General features: G+C 37.9%; 1 protein-coding gene and 1 long non-coding RNA gene across 31 annotated transcripts in view; one reads left to right on the top strand and one right to left on the bottom strand.

The window, feature by feature from the left end:
* Window positions 1–792: 792 nt before the first annotated feature.
* Window positions 793–20,000, top strand: part of LOC310740317 (uncharacterized protein) — a 23,994-nt gene continuing 4,786 nt past the window's right edge. For 2 of the 30 annotated variants that reach the window (XM_083566934.1, XM_083566958.1), the window contains exons 1-20: window positions 793–979; window positions 3,015–3,062; window positions 3,815–4,012; window positions 4,102–4,158; window positions 4,253–4,270; window positions 4,371–4,421; window positions 4,543–4,593; window positions 5,051–5,080; window positions 5,630–5,665; window positions 5,889–5,942; window positions 6,588–6,638; window positions 7,846–7,902; window positions 8,464–8,514; window positions 9,891–9,941; window positions 12,106–12,159; window positions 12,305–12,379; window positions 13,813–13,860; window positions 15,873–15,932; window positions 16,348–16,398; window positions 19,944–19,994. In XM_083566934.1, the coding sequence (XP_083423060.1) occupies window positions 913–979; window positions 3,015–3,062; window positions 3,815–4,012; window positions 4,102–4,158; window positions 4,253–4,270; window positions 4,371–4,421; window positions 4,543–4,593; window positions 5,051–5,080; window positions 5,630–5,665; window positions 5,889–5,942; window positions 6,588–6,638; window positions 7,846–7,902; window positions 8,464–8,514; window positions 9,891–9,941; window positions 12,106–12,159; window positions 12,305–12,379; window positions 13,813–13,860; window positions 15,873–15,932; window positions 16,348–16,398; window positions 19,944–19,994 (1,159 nt within the window). In that variant the 5' untranslated portion in view covers window positions 793–912. The remainder of the gene's footprint in view (window positions 980–3,014; window positions 3,063–3,814; window positions 4,013–4,101; window positions 4,159–4,252; window positions 4,271–4,370; window positions 4,422–4,542; window positions 4,594–5,050; window positions 5,081–5,629; window positions 5,666–5,888; window positions 5,943–6,587; window positions 6,639–7,845; window positions 7,903–8,463; window positions 8,515–9,890; window positions 9,942–12,105; window positions 12,160–12,304; window positions 12,380–13,812; window positions 13,861–15,872; window positions 15,933–16,347; window positions 16,399–19,943; window positions 19,995–20,000) is intronic. The other 28 variants (XM_083566959.1, XM_083566963.1, XM_083566936.1 and 25 more) reach the window with 26 other exon arrangements.
* On the bottom strand, window positions 13,867–15,865 carry LOC310740396. The gene is made up of 3 exons (XR_014537634.1): window positions 15,365–15,865; window positions 15,221–15,247; window positions 13,867–14,458 (listed from the first exon to the last, which is right to left on the bottom strand). It is a non-coding gene; the product is annotated as an uncharacterized lncRNA (long non-coding RNA).

The following is a 20,000-nucleotide window of genomic DNA, read 5'->3' on the forward strand; positions in this document are numbered from 1 at the left end:
AGCCCTTTCCAGCCTTGTGGCAACTGTTAACTTTTAATTTAAACGTGAAAGAATGTGTGTTTACAGCTGCTATAAAGTAAGTGAGAACAAGGACTAACTCGTTTTATGTCCATTACATGTAAATAATAATGGATAGGAAATGTGATGTGTTGTATAAATATAACCTGAATAATGGGAGAATAATAAGAGAATAAGGGAGAATAGTAAGAGAATAATGGGAGAATAATCGGGGAACAATGGGAGAATAATTGGAGAATAATGGGAGAATAATTGGAGAATAATGGGAGAATAGTAAAAGAATAATGGGAGAATAATCGGGGAACAATTGGAGCATAATGACCACTGTGGTGGAAAAGGAATAAAATGCTGTTATAGGACAATAATCAACATCGGAATCTTATGATGTGACATGAAGCATCCTTCCAAATCAGTGTAGATTTCCAGGGCAAAATGCATTCCGAACACAGTGCACATCGACCTTAGGCGACCTTCTGGTCTATGGTGGAAGATTTAAAGACCTTGAGAATTAAAATGAAAACAAAAAGTTTTAGTGATCTGGTTGTTCTTCATACTTGAGTGATGATTTGATGGTGTGTGTGCAGGTGCTGTTGTAGGACTGGATGCTTGGTCTGACCTGATGGAGAAGGAGGAGGAGAAAAGGAGAGAAGGATGATGAAGAGGAGAGGAAGAGGAGGATGAGGTGGTCAGGTTGCTTGGTATCCAATGGCGTTGGAGAAGGCAGGGCTTTGATGGAGGGATGGAACAGGAGCCTCTGGTATATTTAAAGGGCACACCGACCCCAAGGCTTACCATTAGTGCAGTTCCTCAAGTTAGTTGGAACACCCGTCTGTCTGTCTGTCTGTCTGTCTGTCTGTCCGTCTGTCTTCCAATCTGTCTGACATTTTGGCTGCCATGTTGGCTCAAGTCCTCCTGAAGACGTCACTGCTGCTGTGGCTGGTGCAGCTCACCTTACAAGGAGGTAGGATGCGGTGTGTTTGTGTGTTTGTGTGTGTGTGTTTGTAAATCAAACAATTGAGATTTAATGTGCAGAGAAAATGCATTTTACTTAAGAACCCAATATTTATTTTAAGCGTTAAAATACTTAAATATATATTTATGTATATAAAAATAAAAATAAATTGATATAAAAATAAGAATAAATTGAATATAAAATGATATAAGAAATCTAATCTCTCTAAGATCAAATAAACTGCATAGAAGTTTTACTTTCATAGGAAGTAAAAATAATAAGAAATAATTAGAAATAATAAGGTTGTAGTGCACATTTAAATAGAGGGAAGGAAACATTTCCACTCTGAGTGAAGAAGAAAGTGTGAGGAGAAAACTGTGAGCCTTGTAGAAGAACATTTGTACTTTTCTATAAACATTTACTGTTGAAAACTTCAGCACTTTTTATAACTTTTTATCAATCCATCCATCTAAAGAACCCTTGAGGAACCCGGTGCTGGGATCAGATAGCGTGAAGTTTTTGCTTTTGCTCTTTGTGTTTAATTGTGCAATTATTTAAAGGTGCAGAAAAAAATTTACCCTAAAAGCTTCAGTTGTACTTTAGTTGTGCCTGAGGTTGTGTGCAGAACCATAGAAGAGCCCTGAAGGAACCCAGGTTACATGTCTAGAACTGCTTCTGCCTGGAGTTTAACCCTCTGTTGGGGGGAATAAACAGTTCTTCAGAGGTTCCTTATGGGTTCTTTCTGAGGAGCTTCTATGGAGGGAAATACACTGTTGTAAGGGTTCTGCACACAGTTCTTCACAGGGTTTCCTATAATCAAAGAACTTGTAAGTAGAAATGTTATTATATTAATATGAAGTGTTTTATAGAATGGATTTTATGCAATAATTTATGAATCAAGTGGAAACAGGACACAATAATTAATGATTTATTCTGTGACAAAAAACAAGAGATTTTTGTAGATCAGAATTCTTGGTTTTTGGTTATTAGTTTTGTGTAACATCTCACTGTAAGATAGATGTGCTGTCATTCAGCCACAAGGGTGTTAGCAAAGACTACGTCAGGTAGTGATGTAGGTGAGAAGGTGAGGAGGTTCCTGGGGTGCAGTCAGCATTCACATTCATTGCAAAGGTGTTCAATAGGGTTGAAGTTCTACAGCAGGAGATCTTTCACTCCAACCCATGTAAAGCAGATGTTCATGGATGTTCTGGCTTTGTGCACAGGGGCATTGTCATGCTAGAACAGGTTTGGGTCTCCTAGTTTAAAGGACAAATTTCATCCTATAGCATCCAAAGACGTCCAATACAATAGTGTGCCTCTGCCTTGGTGCTAACAGTTTGGAGAAGAACCAAATATGTGTAGAATAGTCAGGTGAAAGATTTTTCTGTCAATCAATAGTATAATTCTCATTAGAATAGTAGGCCACGCCCCTCTGTTTAGGTCTTTATTGTGCTTTTTTGTTGTTTTTATTATATTTTTTATTAAAATGTTAATTATGTATGTATTCATGATGATTCATTAATAATTAAAATTCTGTCTCAGATTCTCAAAAGAAAAAAAAAAGCTGATTATTTATAAATACATCTGAGCGACTCGGGCGCTTTCCAACTTACACAACCGCTCCGTCATAAACCCCCACCTCGTTACGTCTTTCATGTCCTGCTGTGATGCGGTCAGAAAGTGACGATCAGCCGTGAGAGTCGACTCTCACCACACACACAGTTCCTCCGTTTGTCTGAACGTCTGTGCACATCAAAGGCGGCCTGTGTCCCGGCGTGTGCCGACTCGGCTCCAGGCTCGGGCTTGTCAAAGAGGAACATGCGACATGAACATCACACACTTGTGCACTGTTTTTATTTGTGTGTTGCTTAGTAGCTAAGGAGTGTGTATGAGTGTGTAGGCATCCTAGTCTACAGCCAGGTCTGATTTCCTACTGTCTCACATCTCCATCCCTCATACAAATTCCCTCAATAATGCACTTACTCTTACACTTGTTTAACCAGTTACCTAGTAAACTATTATCTAATGAAAGTGTTTTAAACAGGAGTTGTTCGTCAAGCTGCAGTGGTGGGGAGACTGAGCCCGGGACGAGGTAAGACGTTACTAAAACCAGAGTCTCTACTGAGAAGCCTTCACTGATCAGATCAGATATCTCAATGATTATAAATTATATCATGATTTAGCTCAGGAGCCGCCTCCGTAACAATCTGAGGAGTTATGTATATTAGTAATTTTGGTTATATTTGTAAGATTTGTAAAATTTTTAATTATTTCAGCAGTTATCTCAGAAATGTATATTATTAATGATCTCAGCACTTTCACTTAATATATACCTTAATATGTATATTTATTTTTATTTTGTTGTTTTTATTTAAACTTTCATTGTTACTTTGATCTTTAACTGTAAGCAACTGCAACCAATAAAGGATTCCGATTTGGATCTCAGAAATGTATATCAGTAATTATCTATTGTATTCAATTCATTTTTATTTTTGACAATCGATTTGGTCCCAAAGTAGCTTTACAGAAATAGATTAGCTCATAAACAATCTCAGATTATATCAGAAATTGAGCTCAGAAATCAAGAATTATCTAAAATTTATATCAATTATTATTATTATTATTATTATTATTATTATTATTATTATTATTATTATTATTATTAGATATTGGTGGATACTTGGATAAAAATGTGGATTCAGAAGCTCAGATAACCACCAGAATAACTGCTGGAACTACTGGAACAGTAATTGCCAGTGACTATGACCAGTATATTTTTTCCCCTCTTGTTTGACACATTGTATATTTCTTGACTTTAATCTTGACCTGTGTGTAACTGCTCAGGTCCTGGTCTTGGTGGTGCTGGTCTCGGTGGTGCTGGTTATGCTGGTACTGGTCTCGGTGCTGCAGGTCTCGGCGGTGCAGGTCTCGGCGGTGCAGGTCTCGGCGGTGCTGGTCTCGGCGGTGCTGGTTTTGCTGGTGCTGGTCTCGGTGGTGCTGGCCGTGGTGCTGGCCTTGGTGCCTCTGTTGGAAAGCCTGGAGGTGTGTGTTTGTGTGTGGGTGATCATACTCTCGGTGTCAAATACATTACATAAACAATCTCTCTTCATTATTTCGTGTGTCCTCTCTAGGAGCTGGAGTTCTGGGAAGCCGTAGCTATGCTGGAGGAAAGCCTGGAAAAGCCACAGGTACGGGTTCCGAGTCTTTTAAATCCCCTGACTGGTCATCCTGTACCCGTTTATTTCTCCATGTAATCTTCTCCATGTTCTTTCTTTTATACAGCCGGAAGTAATGTTGGAGGTAAGAGGAGGTAACATGGTTGAACCTGATGGTGGTGTTGGTGAAGATTCATGTATAGCATGTTTTTAAGGAAAGATGTGTTTGTGTTGTTTGGTCTCAGGTTTAGGAATCATGCTCAGAGGAGGATACGGAGCAGCTCTGGGAGGATACGGTAGTACAAATAAACACTTTAGGCTTGCTAGCATTAAGTATGGTGTGTTTCCTGTGTGTGTGTGTGTGTGTGTGTGTGTGTGTCCTGATGCATAAAATTTTGTTGGTCTGTTTTTTTGTAGGTACCGGTCTTGGAGTGGGTCTGGGAGCCGGGAATGGCCTGGGAGCACGAGGTCAGAAAAAAACGTCTTTTTTTTTTTTTTTGTCCATTTGAACCCATTGCAAGTTTCCCCCAGTAGCTACTGATACTGCAGCTATTAAAGCCATTAATTTAGCACTGAATCCAGTAGTTATCTGTTATTAACTATATTATTAACTATAATATGTAGATTTCAGTTCTCTCCATGCATTTGCTTTAATACAGCTATTATCTTAATAATTATTCCTGTAGGTCTCTAATTCAGAAGTCATTTAAAGATAATTACAAGTACTGTATGACCTTAGTTTTCTCTCGGTTACCAGGTGATTACCTCATAAATGATCTCAGTTATTTCTCTCACCATGTATCTCAGGAGTTATCTCAGCAGGGGTTTAACTTTGTAGCTTTCTCAGAAATTATCTCCATAATTTATTCTTAGATGTACTTTCAGGCAACATTTACAAAATTTGATTGTGTGATTATTTTTCCAGGATACACTAACGGCTACAGATTTCAACCAGGTGAGGCTCATCTCTTATACACAAGTTTCCTAATTATTCTTTTGTTTACCTTAAAGTACATTTTTGTAGTTGAAATGAGTTGTAATTGGTTAAAGTTAGTTCTAGGTAGTTTGTTGTACGTAGTCATAGTTTGTTGTAGTTTATTGTGAATGTAGTTGTAGCTAGTTTGTGGTTGTAGTCAGTTGTAGGTACTTGTGAATTAGCTGTGGTTGCAGTTAATTAAATGTGCTTGTAGTTAATTGTAGATGTAGTTGGCTGTAGTTAGTTGTAGGTGGTTTGTTGTGGTTGTAGTGAGTTGTGGGTAGCGTGTTATAGTTGTTGTTAATTGTGTGTAGTTAATTGGTTGTAGTTGTAGGTTGTTTTGTGATAGTTTGTTGCGGATGTTGTTTGTTATGTTTGTAGTTAGTTGTAGGCAGACTGTGGTTGTATTTAGTTGTAGTTGGTTTTTTGTAGTTGTAGTTATTTGTGATAAAGTTGTAATGCAACACTTATTTATTTTCTTCACACTCATCATGAAATCATGATTTGTTTTTGTTTGTGTTTATGAAGGTTATGGTGCTGGTGGTTATCCCGGTGCTGTACGTGGTGAGTTAATATCTTCTATATTGTTACTCAGAGTGTCTACACACGTGTGTGTGTGTGTGTGTGTGTGTGTGTGTGTGTGTGTGTGTGTGTGTGTGTGTGTGTGCTCATCTAAAATCTACCATTGGTGGACAGCGAGCTCACGGGGCAGTTACATGTATGGTGATCAAAACTGTGCAGAAATCTGGACTTTGTAGCTAACAGTACCTGTGTGTGCCACCGGTAGGCGCTGCAGGAGGAGGCACACCTACAGGAAGGGGCACTAAAGCCTCCAAACCGGGTGGGCATCAGTCTGTGTCTGTAATGTTTGTGTATAAACCACACCTCGCTTTTACTGCATGCAGCACCGCTGATCACAAATCGCATCACCGAGGCATAAAATGAAGCAGGGACTTGCTTTAGTCTGCAGGTGTGTGTGTGTGTGGGTGTGTGTGTGTGTGTGTGTGTGTGTGTGTGTGTGTGTGTGTGTGTGTGTGTGTGTGTGTGTGACCATGTTTGCATCTGTTTTGTTCAACCACCGAGCTTTGATCTTCCTCTGAACCACCAGGCACTGGCATCTCCAACATTGTAATTGATAGATAAATAAATGAATGAGCACTGCTGTGTTTTTCCTGCGAGCTTCAGACGCTTCCTCGGTTCTTGCATCAGGTCACGCTTTTGGTTCATTGGAGAACGTTGGAGAGTGCAGTTTGTCGTCACCACTGAAGCAACATCACTTCACCATTTATTCCAAGCAGCAATGCTTATTGTTTTTTCCCCCCACAGAAGCGCATGGCAGCAGCATCTATCACAAAAGCATGACAATGAGATGCCTGTAATGTGTGTGTGTGTGTGTGTATGTGTGTATATGTGTGTGTGTGTATGTGTGTTTGTGTATATGTGTGTATATATATATATATATATATCTGGTGTTTGTTATATTCAGGATATGGGGCAGGACAGGTCTTACCTGCTGGAGCAGCGTATACCGGCAACGGTAAATCTGAGTTCGCCGTTTGTTTGTTTGTTTGTTTGTTTGTTTGTTTGTTTGTTTCTTTCTTTCTTTCTTTCTTTCTTTCTTTCTTTCTTTCTTTCTTTCTTTCTTTCTTTCTTTCTTTCTTTCTTTCTTTCTTTATCTCTTTCTTTCTTTATCTCTTTATCTCTTTTTTCTGTTCTGTCTTGTGTCTGACTCACTCTCGTGTGGTCTTTCTGTGTTGATCACGTGTGATTGGATGCTTGTAGAAAGTCATGTTGTGGAAAACGATTTGTAGAACAGTTTCTCAGTGATGTTCCAGAGTTTTGGTGCATAAAATAAAAGTAAAGATGCACAGGTACACTTTATATATATATATATATATATTAGTGTTGTGGTTGTAGTTATAGGTAAAGTTGCTTATATATAGATATAGTTGTAGTTTATTGTAGATTTAGGTAGTTGCAGCTATGTGTAGTTGTAGCTAGTTGTACATGTAATTAGTTGTAGTTGTGGTTAATTATAAACACTGGTAGTTGTAGCTGGTTGTAGTTATTTGCAGTTATTTGTAGTCATAGTTGTATTTGAAATTGATTGTAGTTGTAGCTAGTTGTACTTGTAGTTACTTGTATTTGTACTTACTTTTTATTAGTTTCTTATCTGAAGATTAATGTCATTGCAGTTAGTTGCCGTTATAAATAGTTTTGTAGTTAGTTCTAGCTGAAGTTTAATGTAATTGCAGTAAGTTGTAGTTGTAGGTAGTTGTAGTTTTGTATTTAGTTGTAGTTTTGTATTTAGTTGTAGTTTTGTATTTAGTTGTAGTTTTGTGGTTAGTTGTAGTTTTGTATTTAGTTGTAGTTTTGTATTTAGTTGTAGTTGTTGGTAGTTGTAGTTTTGTATTTAGTTGTAGTTGTAGTTGTAGGTAGTTGTAGTTTTGTATTTAGTTGTAGTTTTGTATTTTGTTGTAGTTGTAGGTAGTTGTAGTTTTGTATTTAGTTGTAGTTTTGTATTTAGTTGTAGTTGTTGGTAGTTGTAGTTTTGTATTTAGTTGTAGTTGTAGTTGTAGGTAGTTGTAGTTTTGTATTTAGTTGTAGTTTTGTATTTTGTTGTAGTTGTAGGTAGTTGTAGTTTTGTATTTAGTTGTAGTTTTGTATTTAGTTGTAGTTGTAGTCCTGAGCAAAAGTCAAACTGTTCTCCAATCATTTGGCTGAAATGGTGTTGTGGTGTTTAGGTCTCGGAGCAGGATTGAGCAGGTCCAACGGACAGGTCGCAAAGCCATGTAAAGCTGGTAAACATCTCCCTTGTCCTTCACACAACCATAATCATGAGCTTTTTTAATGACACCAACAAGATTAAAACCTTTCACACTGTGGATGTATTCTCTCTCTCTGCCTGATGTTCTCCATGTTGAAGAGCTTAAGGTTTTGATAAAACTCCACAGTGCTGAAGCATTTTGATCATATTCTGAAATGTCAGTTCTTTAACATTAGCCAAGTTGAAACTTTGTAACTCTGGAACCATTACAACCTCAAAAATCTCTTTGTTGTTAGGTTTGTAACTAATCTGAGGAACCCATGCTTTCAATTTTGTTGGTTCGAGCAGCTTTACATTAAAGTGAAACTTGGAACGTTTTGTATACTGGTTTTAGAAAGAACAAGTTTCTTGAGAAACAAAAATGGTTCTGAGATATTCTGCATCTGGTGCTTTTGTGTTTATGTGCTTCTGTATGTCTGTAGTAGATTCCAATACAAAGTGTTTGTTTTTGGTCGGTGTGTGTGTGTGTGTGTGTGTGTGTGTGTGTGTGTGTGTGTGTGTGTGTGTGTGTTTGTGTGTGCGTGTGTGTGTGTAGGTAATGGGGGTGCAGGAGGATTGCCTATTGTACAGAAACCGAAAGGGAACGGTAAACGCTTCCATCTGTGTTTTCACTGATAAAGCTCAGAACTTTTATGTAATCGTAGAAATCATACATCTCCTGTTTTACATAACCGCAGCCTTAGAGGCAGAATAACGTAGTGTAGTGCGTCACATATAACAGTGTCTCGTGCAGGTCAGTTCTTCTGAGGTACAGTTCAGCTCTTCCGGGGTGGAGTTCTGCTCTTTTGAGGTAAAGGTCAGTTCTTCTGAGGTAAAGGTCAGTTCTTCTGAGGTACATGTTAGCTATTCTGGGGTACAGGTCAGTTCTTCCAAGGTACAGATCAGCTATTCTAAGGGTACAGGTCAGCTCTTCTGAGGTACACGTTAGCTCTTCTGAGGTACAGGTCAGTTCCTCTGAGGTACATGTCAGTTCCTCTGAGGTATAGGTCAGTTCCTCTGAGGTACAGGTCAATTCTTCTGAGGTACAGGTCAATTCTTCTGAGGTACAGGTTCATTATGTGATTATTGTAATTTTGTATTCATATGCCTTTTTACCAAATCTAAAGTTACTTTTAATTATAGTTGAGGTTAGTTGTATTTAGAAATAATTTTAGTTATGTTTAGTTATAGTTAGCGGTACTTGTAGTTTGTTGATGGTAGTATTAGGTAGTTTTAGTTAGCTATAGTCGAAGTTGTATTTTTGTATAGTTGGCCGTATTTGTCTATAGTAGCTGTTATTGTATAAGCTGTATATCGTTATATTGTAATGTTAGCTATAGTTAAAGTTATATATGTCGTAATTTTTGTCGTTCTGGTTAGTTATAGCTTAAGTTATATATTGTTGTAGTTAGCATTTGTTCTAGTTCTAGTTGCATTTAGGTATAGATGTGGGTAATTGTAGTATTAAGTTTTAGTTCGCTTTAGTCGAAGTTATATATTGCAGTATTTAGTTGTAGTTATTTTGAGTTGAGGTTAGATGTAATCATATATATTTGCAGTTATAGATTGTTGTAGTTTGTTGTAGTTAGTTATAAACGCTGCATATAAAGTTACCTTCATAAGTATTTGGACAGTGACACAGTGACACAGGTAATTCACTGCCATCATTCGCTATCTAAACAAACGCTTGGAACTCTAAGAGAATGGCTTTCGTTTGTACAGAAAAACAAGACTGCACACTTTATTCGGTATCTGTCCAAATAGTTTTTCTAGCGCTGCTTTTAAAATATAGTAAACAACAGGAAGCTCTCAGTTTGTCAGCCCTGAGCATAAGGTCACTAAGCACTACACATAATGACTGAACCTCCAGGCTGAATACACACTTTATGCTGTTTGTTATGACTTTACAGAGGTCCTGTGAATTCTTGCTGTTGTGGTCAATGTGTTAGTGATGTAAGTGATAATTGTTGTTGTGGTCTTCAGGAATTGGTCCGACTCCAGGAGTACCAAATGGACACGGTGCTCTGAGTAACGGTAATGCTCTGCTGTGTGTGTGTGTGTGTGTGTGTGTGTGTGTGTGTGTGTGTGTGTGTGTGTGTGTGTGTGTGTGTGTAAGATAATTATTAGTGTTTACCTGGCTGTGGGATTGAATTTTAGTACAGTTTGACTAGAGAAGAGAAATCAACAAAAATTCAATCATGAACTTCAAAAGTATAGAAAAGAAAGAAAGAGGAACATGAGCAAAGCTGAATCTGTTAGGAAGAGAAAGACAGAAATAAAGGCAAAGGAAGGCATAACGAGTAGAAAAATTAAGATTGAATAAGAGAATAAAAAAAGAGATTTTTAAGCTGAAAGAAAAATAACTTTCCCAAATAAATTATAATTATTTACAAACTGAGCTAAATATTTCTCAGTAGGTTACTATCCAGGAAATTACAATTCTTATATCCTGTAAAATATAAATATTCGCACAGTGGCTGTGAAAAGTGTGGAAAACCCAGTGTTTTATGGTGTTTTAGAGACATGTGCATCTTCCTTTGTTTTATTATACAACAAACTCAGTAATGTAAAGGTCTAAAGATTTATTATAAAACAAACAAATCTATAAACGTCCAGATGTTCCACTTTATTTCCCTTGTATAAAGAACAGCTTTACACACTGTCTGCATCAGGGCATTTTTGTTTCCAAACATTTAGCTGAAATACTTTGCTGTGTCTCTTGTAAAACCCTCCAAAGATGTTCTTCAATAGTTGGAGATTTCTTCCTTGTGATCCAGTTGATCCCAGAGCAGTTCAATAGAATTTAGGTGTGGTGACTGGGCAGGTCGTTCCTTAATAGATACATTTACATTTACATTTGTGGCATTTACAGATAAGAGCTTTGAAGTACACTTACCTTTTCCCCTGAGAGAAGGTGGTACCAGTGGAGCAGTGCTGGAGGATCTCAGACAGTGTGGTGCAGTGTGAGGAGTGATGAGGTCTCTGAGGTAAAAGGGTGGTGGTCCATTATTGGACTTGTAGGCAAACATCAGTGTTTTGAATCTGATATGTGCAGCTACTGGAAGCCAGTGAAGGAGCAGCAGTGGAGAGTTGTTGGAGAACTTGGGCAGATTGAACACAAGTAGTGCAGCTGCGCTTTGGATCATTTGCAGTGGACGAATAGCGAGTTTTAATTGATGAGCACTTATTGATGAAGATATGTCTTCCAAGCATTCCAAGATCCAAGCAGAAGCTGTCGTATCTGAGGGAGGGAAAGAAAAGATGAGTTGAGTGTCATCAGCATAGCATGTGAGGATATGACTTCATCAATAGAGGGTGAAAAGGAGAGGATCAAGTACCGAACCTTGTGGGACACCAGTAAAGAGTCTGCGTGGCACAGATCTGGACCCACTTGAAGACCTGGTATGAGCCATGGTGCAAACATCCATGCTGCTCCATGGATACCAAGGCTCCTGAGGGTAGACAAGAGAGAATTTTGGTTGACTGTGTCGAATGCTGCTGAAAGATTGAGGATGAGGACAGATGACAACTTGACTGATCAAGCAGCATGTAGTTTCTCAGAGACAGAGAAAAGGGGCCGCCCCGGTGGAATGTGCTGCTTTGGCGCTAGACTGGTTTGGGTCATGGAGGTTGTTCTGTGAGAGGTAGACAGACAGATGGTTAAAAAACAGTGCATTCCAGAGATTTAGAAAGAAAGGAGAGAAGTGATAACGGTCACTTATCACTTGTGATAACAATCCAGAAGACCGTCTGCTCTCTAAATAACACGTACACTCAGACGGCTCATCGTCTTCTTGTACAGTGAAGTCGTTTCCAATGAGCCACAATTCAGACGGAACTGCATGGTGTTGAAGTATGGAATGGGAGCCATGTTGGTTCAGGATTCCCTTCACTTTAAAAAGCTCCAAAACAACCCCAAACCATTAAAATCTTTACACAAGTTCTTCTGTTAGAGACAAAAATTTCACATTACCTGTGAAGAAATAAAGGGAACATGCATGTGTCTCAAAAACCATAAAGACTTGGTGTTTCCACACAAAAACATTGCACATGAACTGAGATACAGCTTGAAAAGAGAGAAAAGAATATACAGTATATAATATATATGCTAATAACAGAGAGTTAGATGTTGTTGTTGTTGTTGTTGTTGTTGTTGTTGTTGTTGTTGTTTTAAACACCTTGTGGTGGTGTGTGTTAGGGTTTCGTCCCGGAGCAGGAGCAGGACGTGATGGGAAAGGAATGAAAGGAAATGGTAAACCCCATGCCTCTGCTCTCCACACTGCTGTTTCCTGTTTTATTTATTCGGGTTTAGTTATTGTTGTGTACTCGCAGTGTGCGGTCCGACTGTGATTGTACTGATCTTCTTCATTAACTTGTGTGTATAATCTGGTGTGTAGGTTACGGCCCACAGGCAGTCTCTAATGGTGCGTCTTATGGACGTAGTGGAGTGTCTAATGGAGCTCTAAGTAACGGTAATGCAGCTTCTCGATCACAGCATCCTCACTGCGTTCTCCTTAACACAAGTAGGAGATTAGGACACAGCCTACAGAGTAATGGAGAGAAAGAGGAAGTGGAGAAAGAAAGAAAATGAGCGGAAAAAAGAGAAGCAAAAGAAAGAAAGAGGATAAACGAAAGATGAGAAGAGGAGTACAAGATAATAAAATGAGAGGTAGCGATAGAAGATTTTAGTTAGAAATGTGTGAGAGAATTGTGAGATAGAGGAGTGTAAGATAGAGTTGAGTGGGATAAAGGTAGAGGAGTGTGAGATAAAGGAGTGTGAGATAAAGATAGAGGAGCCTGAGATAAAGATAGAGGAGTGTGAGATAAAAGAGTGTGAGATAATAAGGTGTAAGATGAAGATAGAGGAGTGTAAGATAAATATAGGAGTGTGCGATAAAGATAGAGAAGTGTGAGATAAAAATAAAGGAGTGTGAGAAAGCTAGAGGAGTGTGAGATAAAAATAAAGGAGTGTGAGAAAGATAGAGGAGTGTGAGATAAAAATAAAGGAGTGTGAGAAAGATAGAGGAGTGTGAGATAAAAATAAAGGAGTGTGAGAAAGATAGAGGAGTGTGAGATAAAAATAAAGGAGTGTGAGAAAGATAGAGGAGTGTGAGATAAAGATAGAGGAGTGTGAGATAAAGATAGAGGAGTGTGAGATAAAGATAGAGAAGTGTGAGATAAAAATAAAGGAGTGTGAGAAAGATAGAGGAGTGTGAGATAAAGATAGAGGAGTGTGAGATAAAAATAAAGGAGTGTGAGAAAGATAGAGGAGTGTGAGATAAAGATAGAGGAGTGTGAGATAAAAATAAAGGAGTGTGAGAAAGATAGAGGAGTGTGAGATAAAGATAGAGGAGTGTGAGATAAAGATAGAGACGTGTGAGATAAAGATAGAGGAGTGTGAGATAAAGATAGAGAAGTGTGAGATAAAGATAGAGGAGTGTGAGATAAAGATAGAGGAGTGTGAGATAAAGATAGAGGAGTGTGAGATAAAGATGGAGGAGTGTGAGATAAAGATAGAGGAGTGTGAGATAAAGATGGAGGAGTGTGAGATAAAGATGGAGGAGTGTGAGATAAAGATAGAGGAGTGTGAGATAAAGATGGAGGAGTGTGAGATAAAGATAGAGGAGTGTGAGATAAAGATAGAGGAGTGTGAGATAAAGATAGAGAAGTGTGAGATAAAGATAGAGGAGTGTGAGATAAAGATAGAGAAGTGTGAGATAAAGATAGAGGAGTGTGAGATAAAGATAGAGGAGTGTGAGATAAAGATAGAGGAGTGTGAGATAAAGATAGAGGAGTGTGAGATAAAGATGGAGGAGTGTGAGATAAAGATAGAGAAGTGTGAGATAAAGTGCAAGTGTTTATGTATCAGTAAGGTATTGAACTGATTGTTCTCTGTATGGTGTAGGAGGAGCTGTATCCCGTGGAAACGGTGCCATAACGTCTAAAACTGGAGGTAAAACCTCCACAGTGCAGTGTATTGAGCTGTCGGGCCGAGCGCATGCCAACCAATGGTGGAGTTTTTAACGTCCTAAATCAAACACAGCAATCAGTAAACCACAACAACCTGATCTGTGTTAATAATGAATAATAATATAAAAACAATAATAGAGGATTTAGAGCTGGAAAAACCCACCGGCACCTACACCTTCAAATACACCTGTGCCTGCACCCTATACCAACACCGACACTCTTTAAATCTGCAAATACACCTGCTCCTGCACCGTCCCCTGCCCCTGCCCCTGCCCCTGCCCCTGCCCCTGCCCCTGCTACTACACCTGCACCTGCTTCTACACGTTCAACTACACCTGCACACATCTAAATACCAATACCCAAACCTACAACTATACCTACACCTGTAAATACACTTACACCCAAACCCACACCTGTAAATACACTTACACCCAAACCCACACCTGTAAATACACTTACACCCAAACCCACACCTGTAAATACACTTACACCCAAACCTACACCTGTTACACTTACACCCAAACCTACACCTGTAAATACACTTACACCCAAACCTACACCTGTTACACTTACACCCAAACCTACACCTGTAAATACACTTATACACAAACCCACACCTGTAAATACACTTACACCCAAACCCACACCTGTAAATACACTTACACCCAAACCCACACCTGTAAATACACTTACACCCAAACCTACACCTGTAAATACACTTACACCCAAACCCACACCTGTAAATACACTTACACCCAAACCTACACCTGTAAATACACTTACACCCAAACCTACACCTGTAAATACACTTAAACCCAAACCCACACGTGTAAATACACTTACACCCAAACCCACACCTGTAAATACACTTACACCCAAACCCACACCTGTAAATACACTTACACCCAAACCCACACCTGTAAATACACTTACACCCAAACCCACACCTGTGAATACACTTACACCCAAACCTACACCTGTTACACTAACACCCTAACCCACACCTGTAAATACACTTACACCCAAACCCACACCTGTGAATACACTTACACCCAAACCTACACCTGTTACACTAACACCCTAACCCACACCTGTAAATACACTTACACCCAGACCTACACCTGTAAATACACTTACACCCAGACCTACACCTGTAAATACACTTACACCCAAACCTACACCTGTAAATACACTTATACACAAACCTACACTTGTTACACTAACACCCAAACCTACACCTGTAAATACACTTACACCCAAACCTACAACTGTTACACCCAAACCTTCAACTGTATATACACTTACACACAAACCTACAACTGTATATACACTTACACACAAACCTACAGCTATTACAGTTACAGCCAAATCTACACCTGTAAATACACTTACACCCAAACCTACACCTGTTACACTTACACCCAAACCTACACCTGTAAATACACTTATACACAAACCCACACCTGTAAATACACTTACACCCAAACCTACACCTGTAAATACACTTACACCCAAACCTACAACTGTAAATACATTTACAGCCAAACCTACACCTGTTTTTCTCGACCCACTGCTTCTGCACAAATACATCTTTTTTTGCTTTTCATGTTGTGTATTGTGGTTACACATGTACACACAGCATGTCACACCAACGTTTTTCAATATATTTCTTTCCTTCTTTGCTCCACAGACTGTCGTTCTCACTGACGTGTAGCATGTTTGGGTGAAGTGTAGATCATTTGGCCCCACAGGATGGTCCGAGTCAGATAGTCTGATTGTTTATAATATGTAGATGGTTTAACAGTTCTGCAGACCTTCCTGTGGGAAAACATCATCTACACCTGACCATGCTGTTTTGCTCCACAGGCTCCTCGGCTGATCACAGCAACACACAAGGCTTCCGATTTCCATATTTCATTGGATAACCTCTGTTATTAACATGCTGTGTGTGTGTGTGTGTGTGTGTGTGTGTGTGTGTGTGTGTGTGTGTGACAGGATACGGTGTTGGCCCCGGAGTGTATCCTGGAGCAGGACTGACTAATGGCTATGGAGTGGGTATGTACCACTTCAACTGTTCATAAACACATTTAAAGACTTTTGTCACAGTAACGAAAGATTCCATGGAAGGAGGTCTTCAGGACAGAGGTGTTCACTCTTCTTTGCAGTTCCATGGATGAAATCTATGACATGTTGTTCTTTATTGAGTAATAAAACACTTTGGGACAGGATGCTATTGATGCTATATTTGTGTTGATTGATTGTTTAACCGCGTGACTTGTTGTGGTTTATTCCTCGTTATAGTTGTCCCATTTATACATTTGTATGTTTTGTACAAAAGCCAAGAAACAATTATTTTTGTGCAGCAATTAAGATAAGTTTTGATCTTTGTGCAGTCCATTCATTTTCATATAAATAGTTTGTACTTGTTTATTTGCTCTCACGTTGTTTTTCTCCCCACATTGTGGTCCAGGTCTCGGAGCAGGTTCATACCCGCAAGCTGGTCGAGGCGGCAAACAGACCGGTAAAGCAATTTCTTTTTCTTCTTCCTGTTTTCTTTTTCTTTCTTTTTATAATAATCCTCAAATATTCATATCCTCTCCATCCCTCACCTTTACACATTCGTCAAACACACTGTTTTGCATCTCGACATGTTCGTTGTCACTTTTTACAAATTTAAATTCCAAACTCTGAGTTCCGTCAGATATTTACGCTGCATCCCAAACCGCACCGCACCAGGCTAAATAGCGCACCACAGTATACAACCTAAGAGAGACACCATGAGGACATTCTGCGTAATGCTTCATAATGAATGTTTAGCAAGTAAAGATACAATAATACATCATTCTGAAATGTAGTTCTATAACGCATTATGACGCACATTTATTCTCAGAATGTATTCATTTTGTGTTAAACATTTATAACACTTAGTAGTGCATTATGCCATGACATTACAGACTAATACAATACATTTTTGTCTTCTAATTGTAATAACTGTTGTATGTCAGGTGACACTGTATAATTGTCATTTGGACAAACATTAAAGATATCGAATAGATGCTGATATGCCGATATATTAAAATAAGATCACTACCCCAAGATATAATACAATATAACATAATAATAATCATTTGTTTTCTCATAGTGTTAATAAGCATTATAAAGCACTATAGAAAGGTATCACAGATATAAAGTCATGTTTAAAAACACAGGTGTGAAAATATAAAGTAGTATTTCTCAAGACGTCTGTATAAATATCATAGAGCTTATAATAGGCATATGTATTATGACCTATGGCTACATTCATGACCTGCTATAACGCATTTATAAGCCTTTATTCACATTGTAATGATAGTTTATGGGGAAAGCTTTACACTTCGAAGAAATGTCGATACTCCATTTATATATTTATAATCAGAGCACATTAATAGCAATGTTTATAACACATTATATCGATATTAAGGAACCAGCTGCTTTAATTTTTTGGTTTCTTCTGTAATACTGTGTTATAATATGCCACAAGCAGTTAAGCAGATAATGAGTATTGTTTTGAAGTGTAAAGCATTTTCATAAGTGATTATATGAATGTTTATAAATGATATATGATGTGATATGACTATGACTATGCCCTTCATAGATAGGAGGGAGAGATAAAGTCGAAAGAAATGTGTATAAATGGTAATAGCTGCCATTTTCTACTTTTAAACAGGGCACAGACATTTACACTAGTTTTATTTCAGCATTATGCTGATTTGTGCTGAAAAATAAAGCTACTTTAAATATATTGTAAGATAGAAAACTTTAAAGTGTGATTTTAAAAGACGGCTTATTATCACATTTCCCTTCATGTCAGTTTGTATAAAGTCTGTGAAAGTATTTGAACATGTGGTCACGCTGGTCGTTAGCACTGCATGTACGTGTCAGCGTTTCCTGATAAATGCAACAGGATGTAATGAAGCGTGAAAAAGGGCATAGTTCTTCCTTTAAAAACCGCTAAATGGAAACTGGTGACTAATTTCTGCTTAAACGCTAACTTGGTAAAAAAAAAAAAAAAAAACACAAAAAAACCTGTGGTCTGAGGGAGAGATTGAAACATAGATATGTGGTTTTGCTCGGTTGGTTCACATGAAAAAAAAAATTGCTGAGTCAGCATGTTGAGGCTTATAAACAGGCTATAGACAAACGCCTGACCCCCATATATATGTCTAAGTAAGAGATAATAACCCCATCCATAATGCTGCACTTATGATGTCATCGCTCATAAAGCTTTCTAACATGCATTTCTACAACATCTGTGACAGTTTTTGCAGCATGTTATAATGCATTATAATATGCACATTTTTAAAAGGATCATGCCAGGCCTCTAGCCAACATCTCAATGTTTATAAACAGTTTATACACACTTTTGACACCTAACCCTTTAAGCGTTCATAATGGGTGAATAATCAGTCATAATGCGTTTAATATGCATTTCTACAATATCTGCTTTAGTGTATTTGCTGCATGTTACAATGCATGATGACATGCACATTATAAAACTTTTTAAGGGGTTATATGTTTATAATACAGTATAATTAAGGATTCAAAGAGTTGACTAACACGTTAAGGCGTATAAACATGTCATAAATGCTCTCTTAGCATATATAGTCTATGCCTATAAAGCCTGTACGAGTGCTCGTAAACAGTTACCGATTCTCGCATAACACTCCATTTATGAACATGCAACTTCATATTGTTCATAAAGCAGCTTTGTAAGTTATAATGCATCATAACATATACTGTCAAACTTCTCATAATGAAGATGTAAAACTCTTATGATGCATAATGGCGCATTGTAAAGGACCTGTGCTTTTCTGAGAACATCTTTTAAATTAGATTGAACTTGTAATATATTATAAAGCATGAAAAGCACTTTTTAGTTTAGGGTTTACATGAGCTTCCTTTCAAGCCTGCATTCATAAGATGTTATGCATTCAAAATACAAAATACCTTATAGTGCTTAATATAATTATCATAAGCAGTTATCCACGATTTCCTACTAGGAAGCAGCTTGAATCTCCTGAAAATACACCAGAATAAGAATAGGTCCCACATATACCGTTTCACACTATTTGCATCAAACCCTTATAAATACCCCTGTAAATAGGAACTAAGTGTACTAAAGTGTAATAATAACTCTAACTGGGCTACAACTCTATACACATAACTCGTTAATAAACACTAATACATGACTATATAGTTTAAAAAGACGATGCTCTTTAATATATACTCATAAGCACTCATATCTCATATGTATATGAGTTGTGTGTACACTATGACTACTTGATATGCAAATATCACTTTATAGCTTTATTAGATGACAAATCTTGATAATGTTTATAGGTACATGGTAGAGACTACAATGCAGACACTGTTATAACATCTGTACCTGCACATATAATGCATTACCAGTACCTTTGGTATCTCAAATGGTGTTCAACTTGCATTTTTAAACACAAAGTATTAAAAACCAAAAAAACCCAGCGTTCAAGCGATGTGTGGTTAGTTTCAAATATTATACATTACGAAGCCTTATAACAACTCTTCAATGGCTTTATGTCAGAAAATCTCATTAAATTATATATCTAGGTTATAGACATGTCCAAAATTAATCATTTTATACAAAAATAAAAAAGGCATTTTAATTTTTACTGGATGTTACCCTGCTATGAACAGGTTATAATGTGTTATATGACCTGCCACTACAATGTCATATACATGGGCTTTAAAAGGCATCAGTTTATGTAAGTATAACTGAACAGTGAATCACCCTTATGCTGAAGTACTGTGTGTGCTATATGATGTGAAATGTTATGAATGCACTTATAATGCATTATAAGTTCCAGGTTGTGCCATATGGATTATATTCAGTGCTATACAGTTATAGAAGAGATTTGTATATAATCAGCTTTTACAGCTTGGTGTACGTTTGCAGTCTACGTGCCTTTCTTATCTGCATCTGCATTATGAATGGTAATGTAACTAAGCTACGCCCACTTTCCTACCACCCCTCCCCCCTTCCCACCCCAGGCTTCGGCAGTGTATATGGCATTAATGGATATGGCGATGGCTATGGAGCTGGTGAGT

The sequence above is a fragment of the Silurus aristotelis genome (assembly GCF_946808225.1).
Source record: "Silurus aristotelis genome assembly, chromosome: 17".
NCBI lineage: Eukaryota > Metazoa > Chordata > Actinopteri > Siluriformes > Siluridae > Silurus > Silurus aristotelis.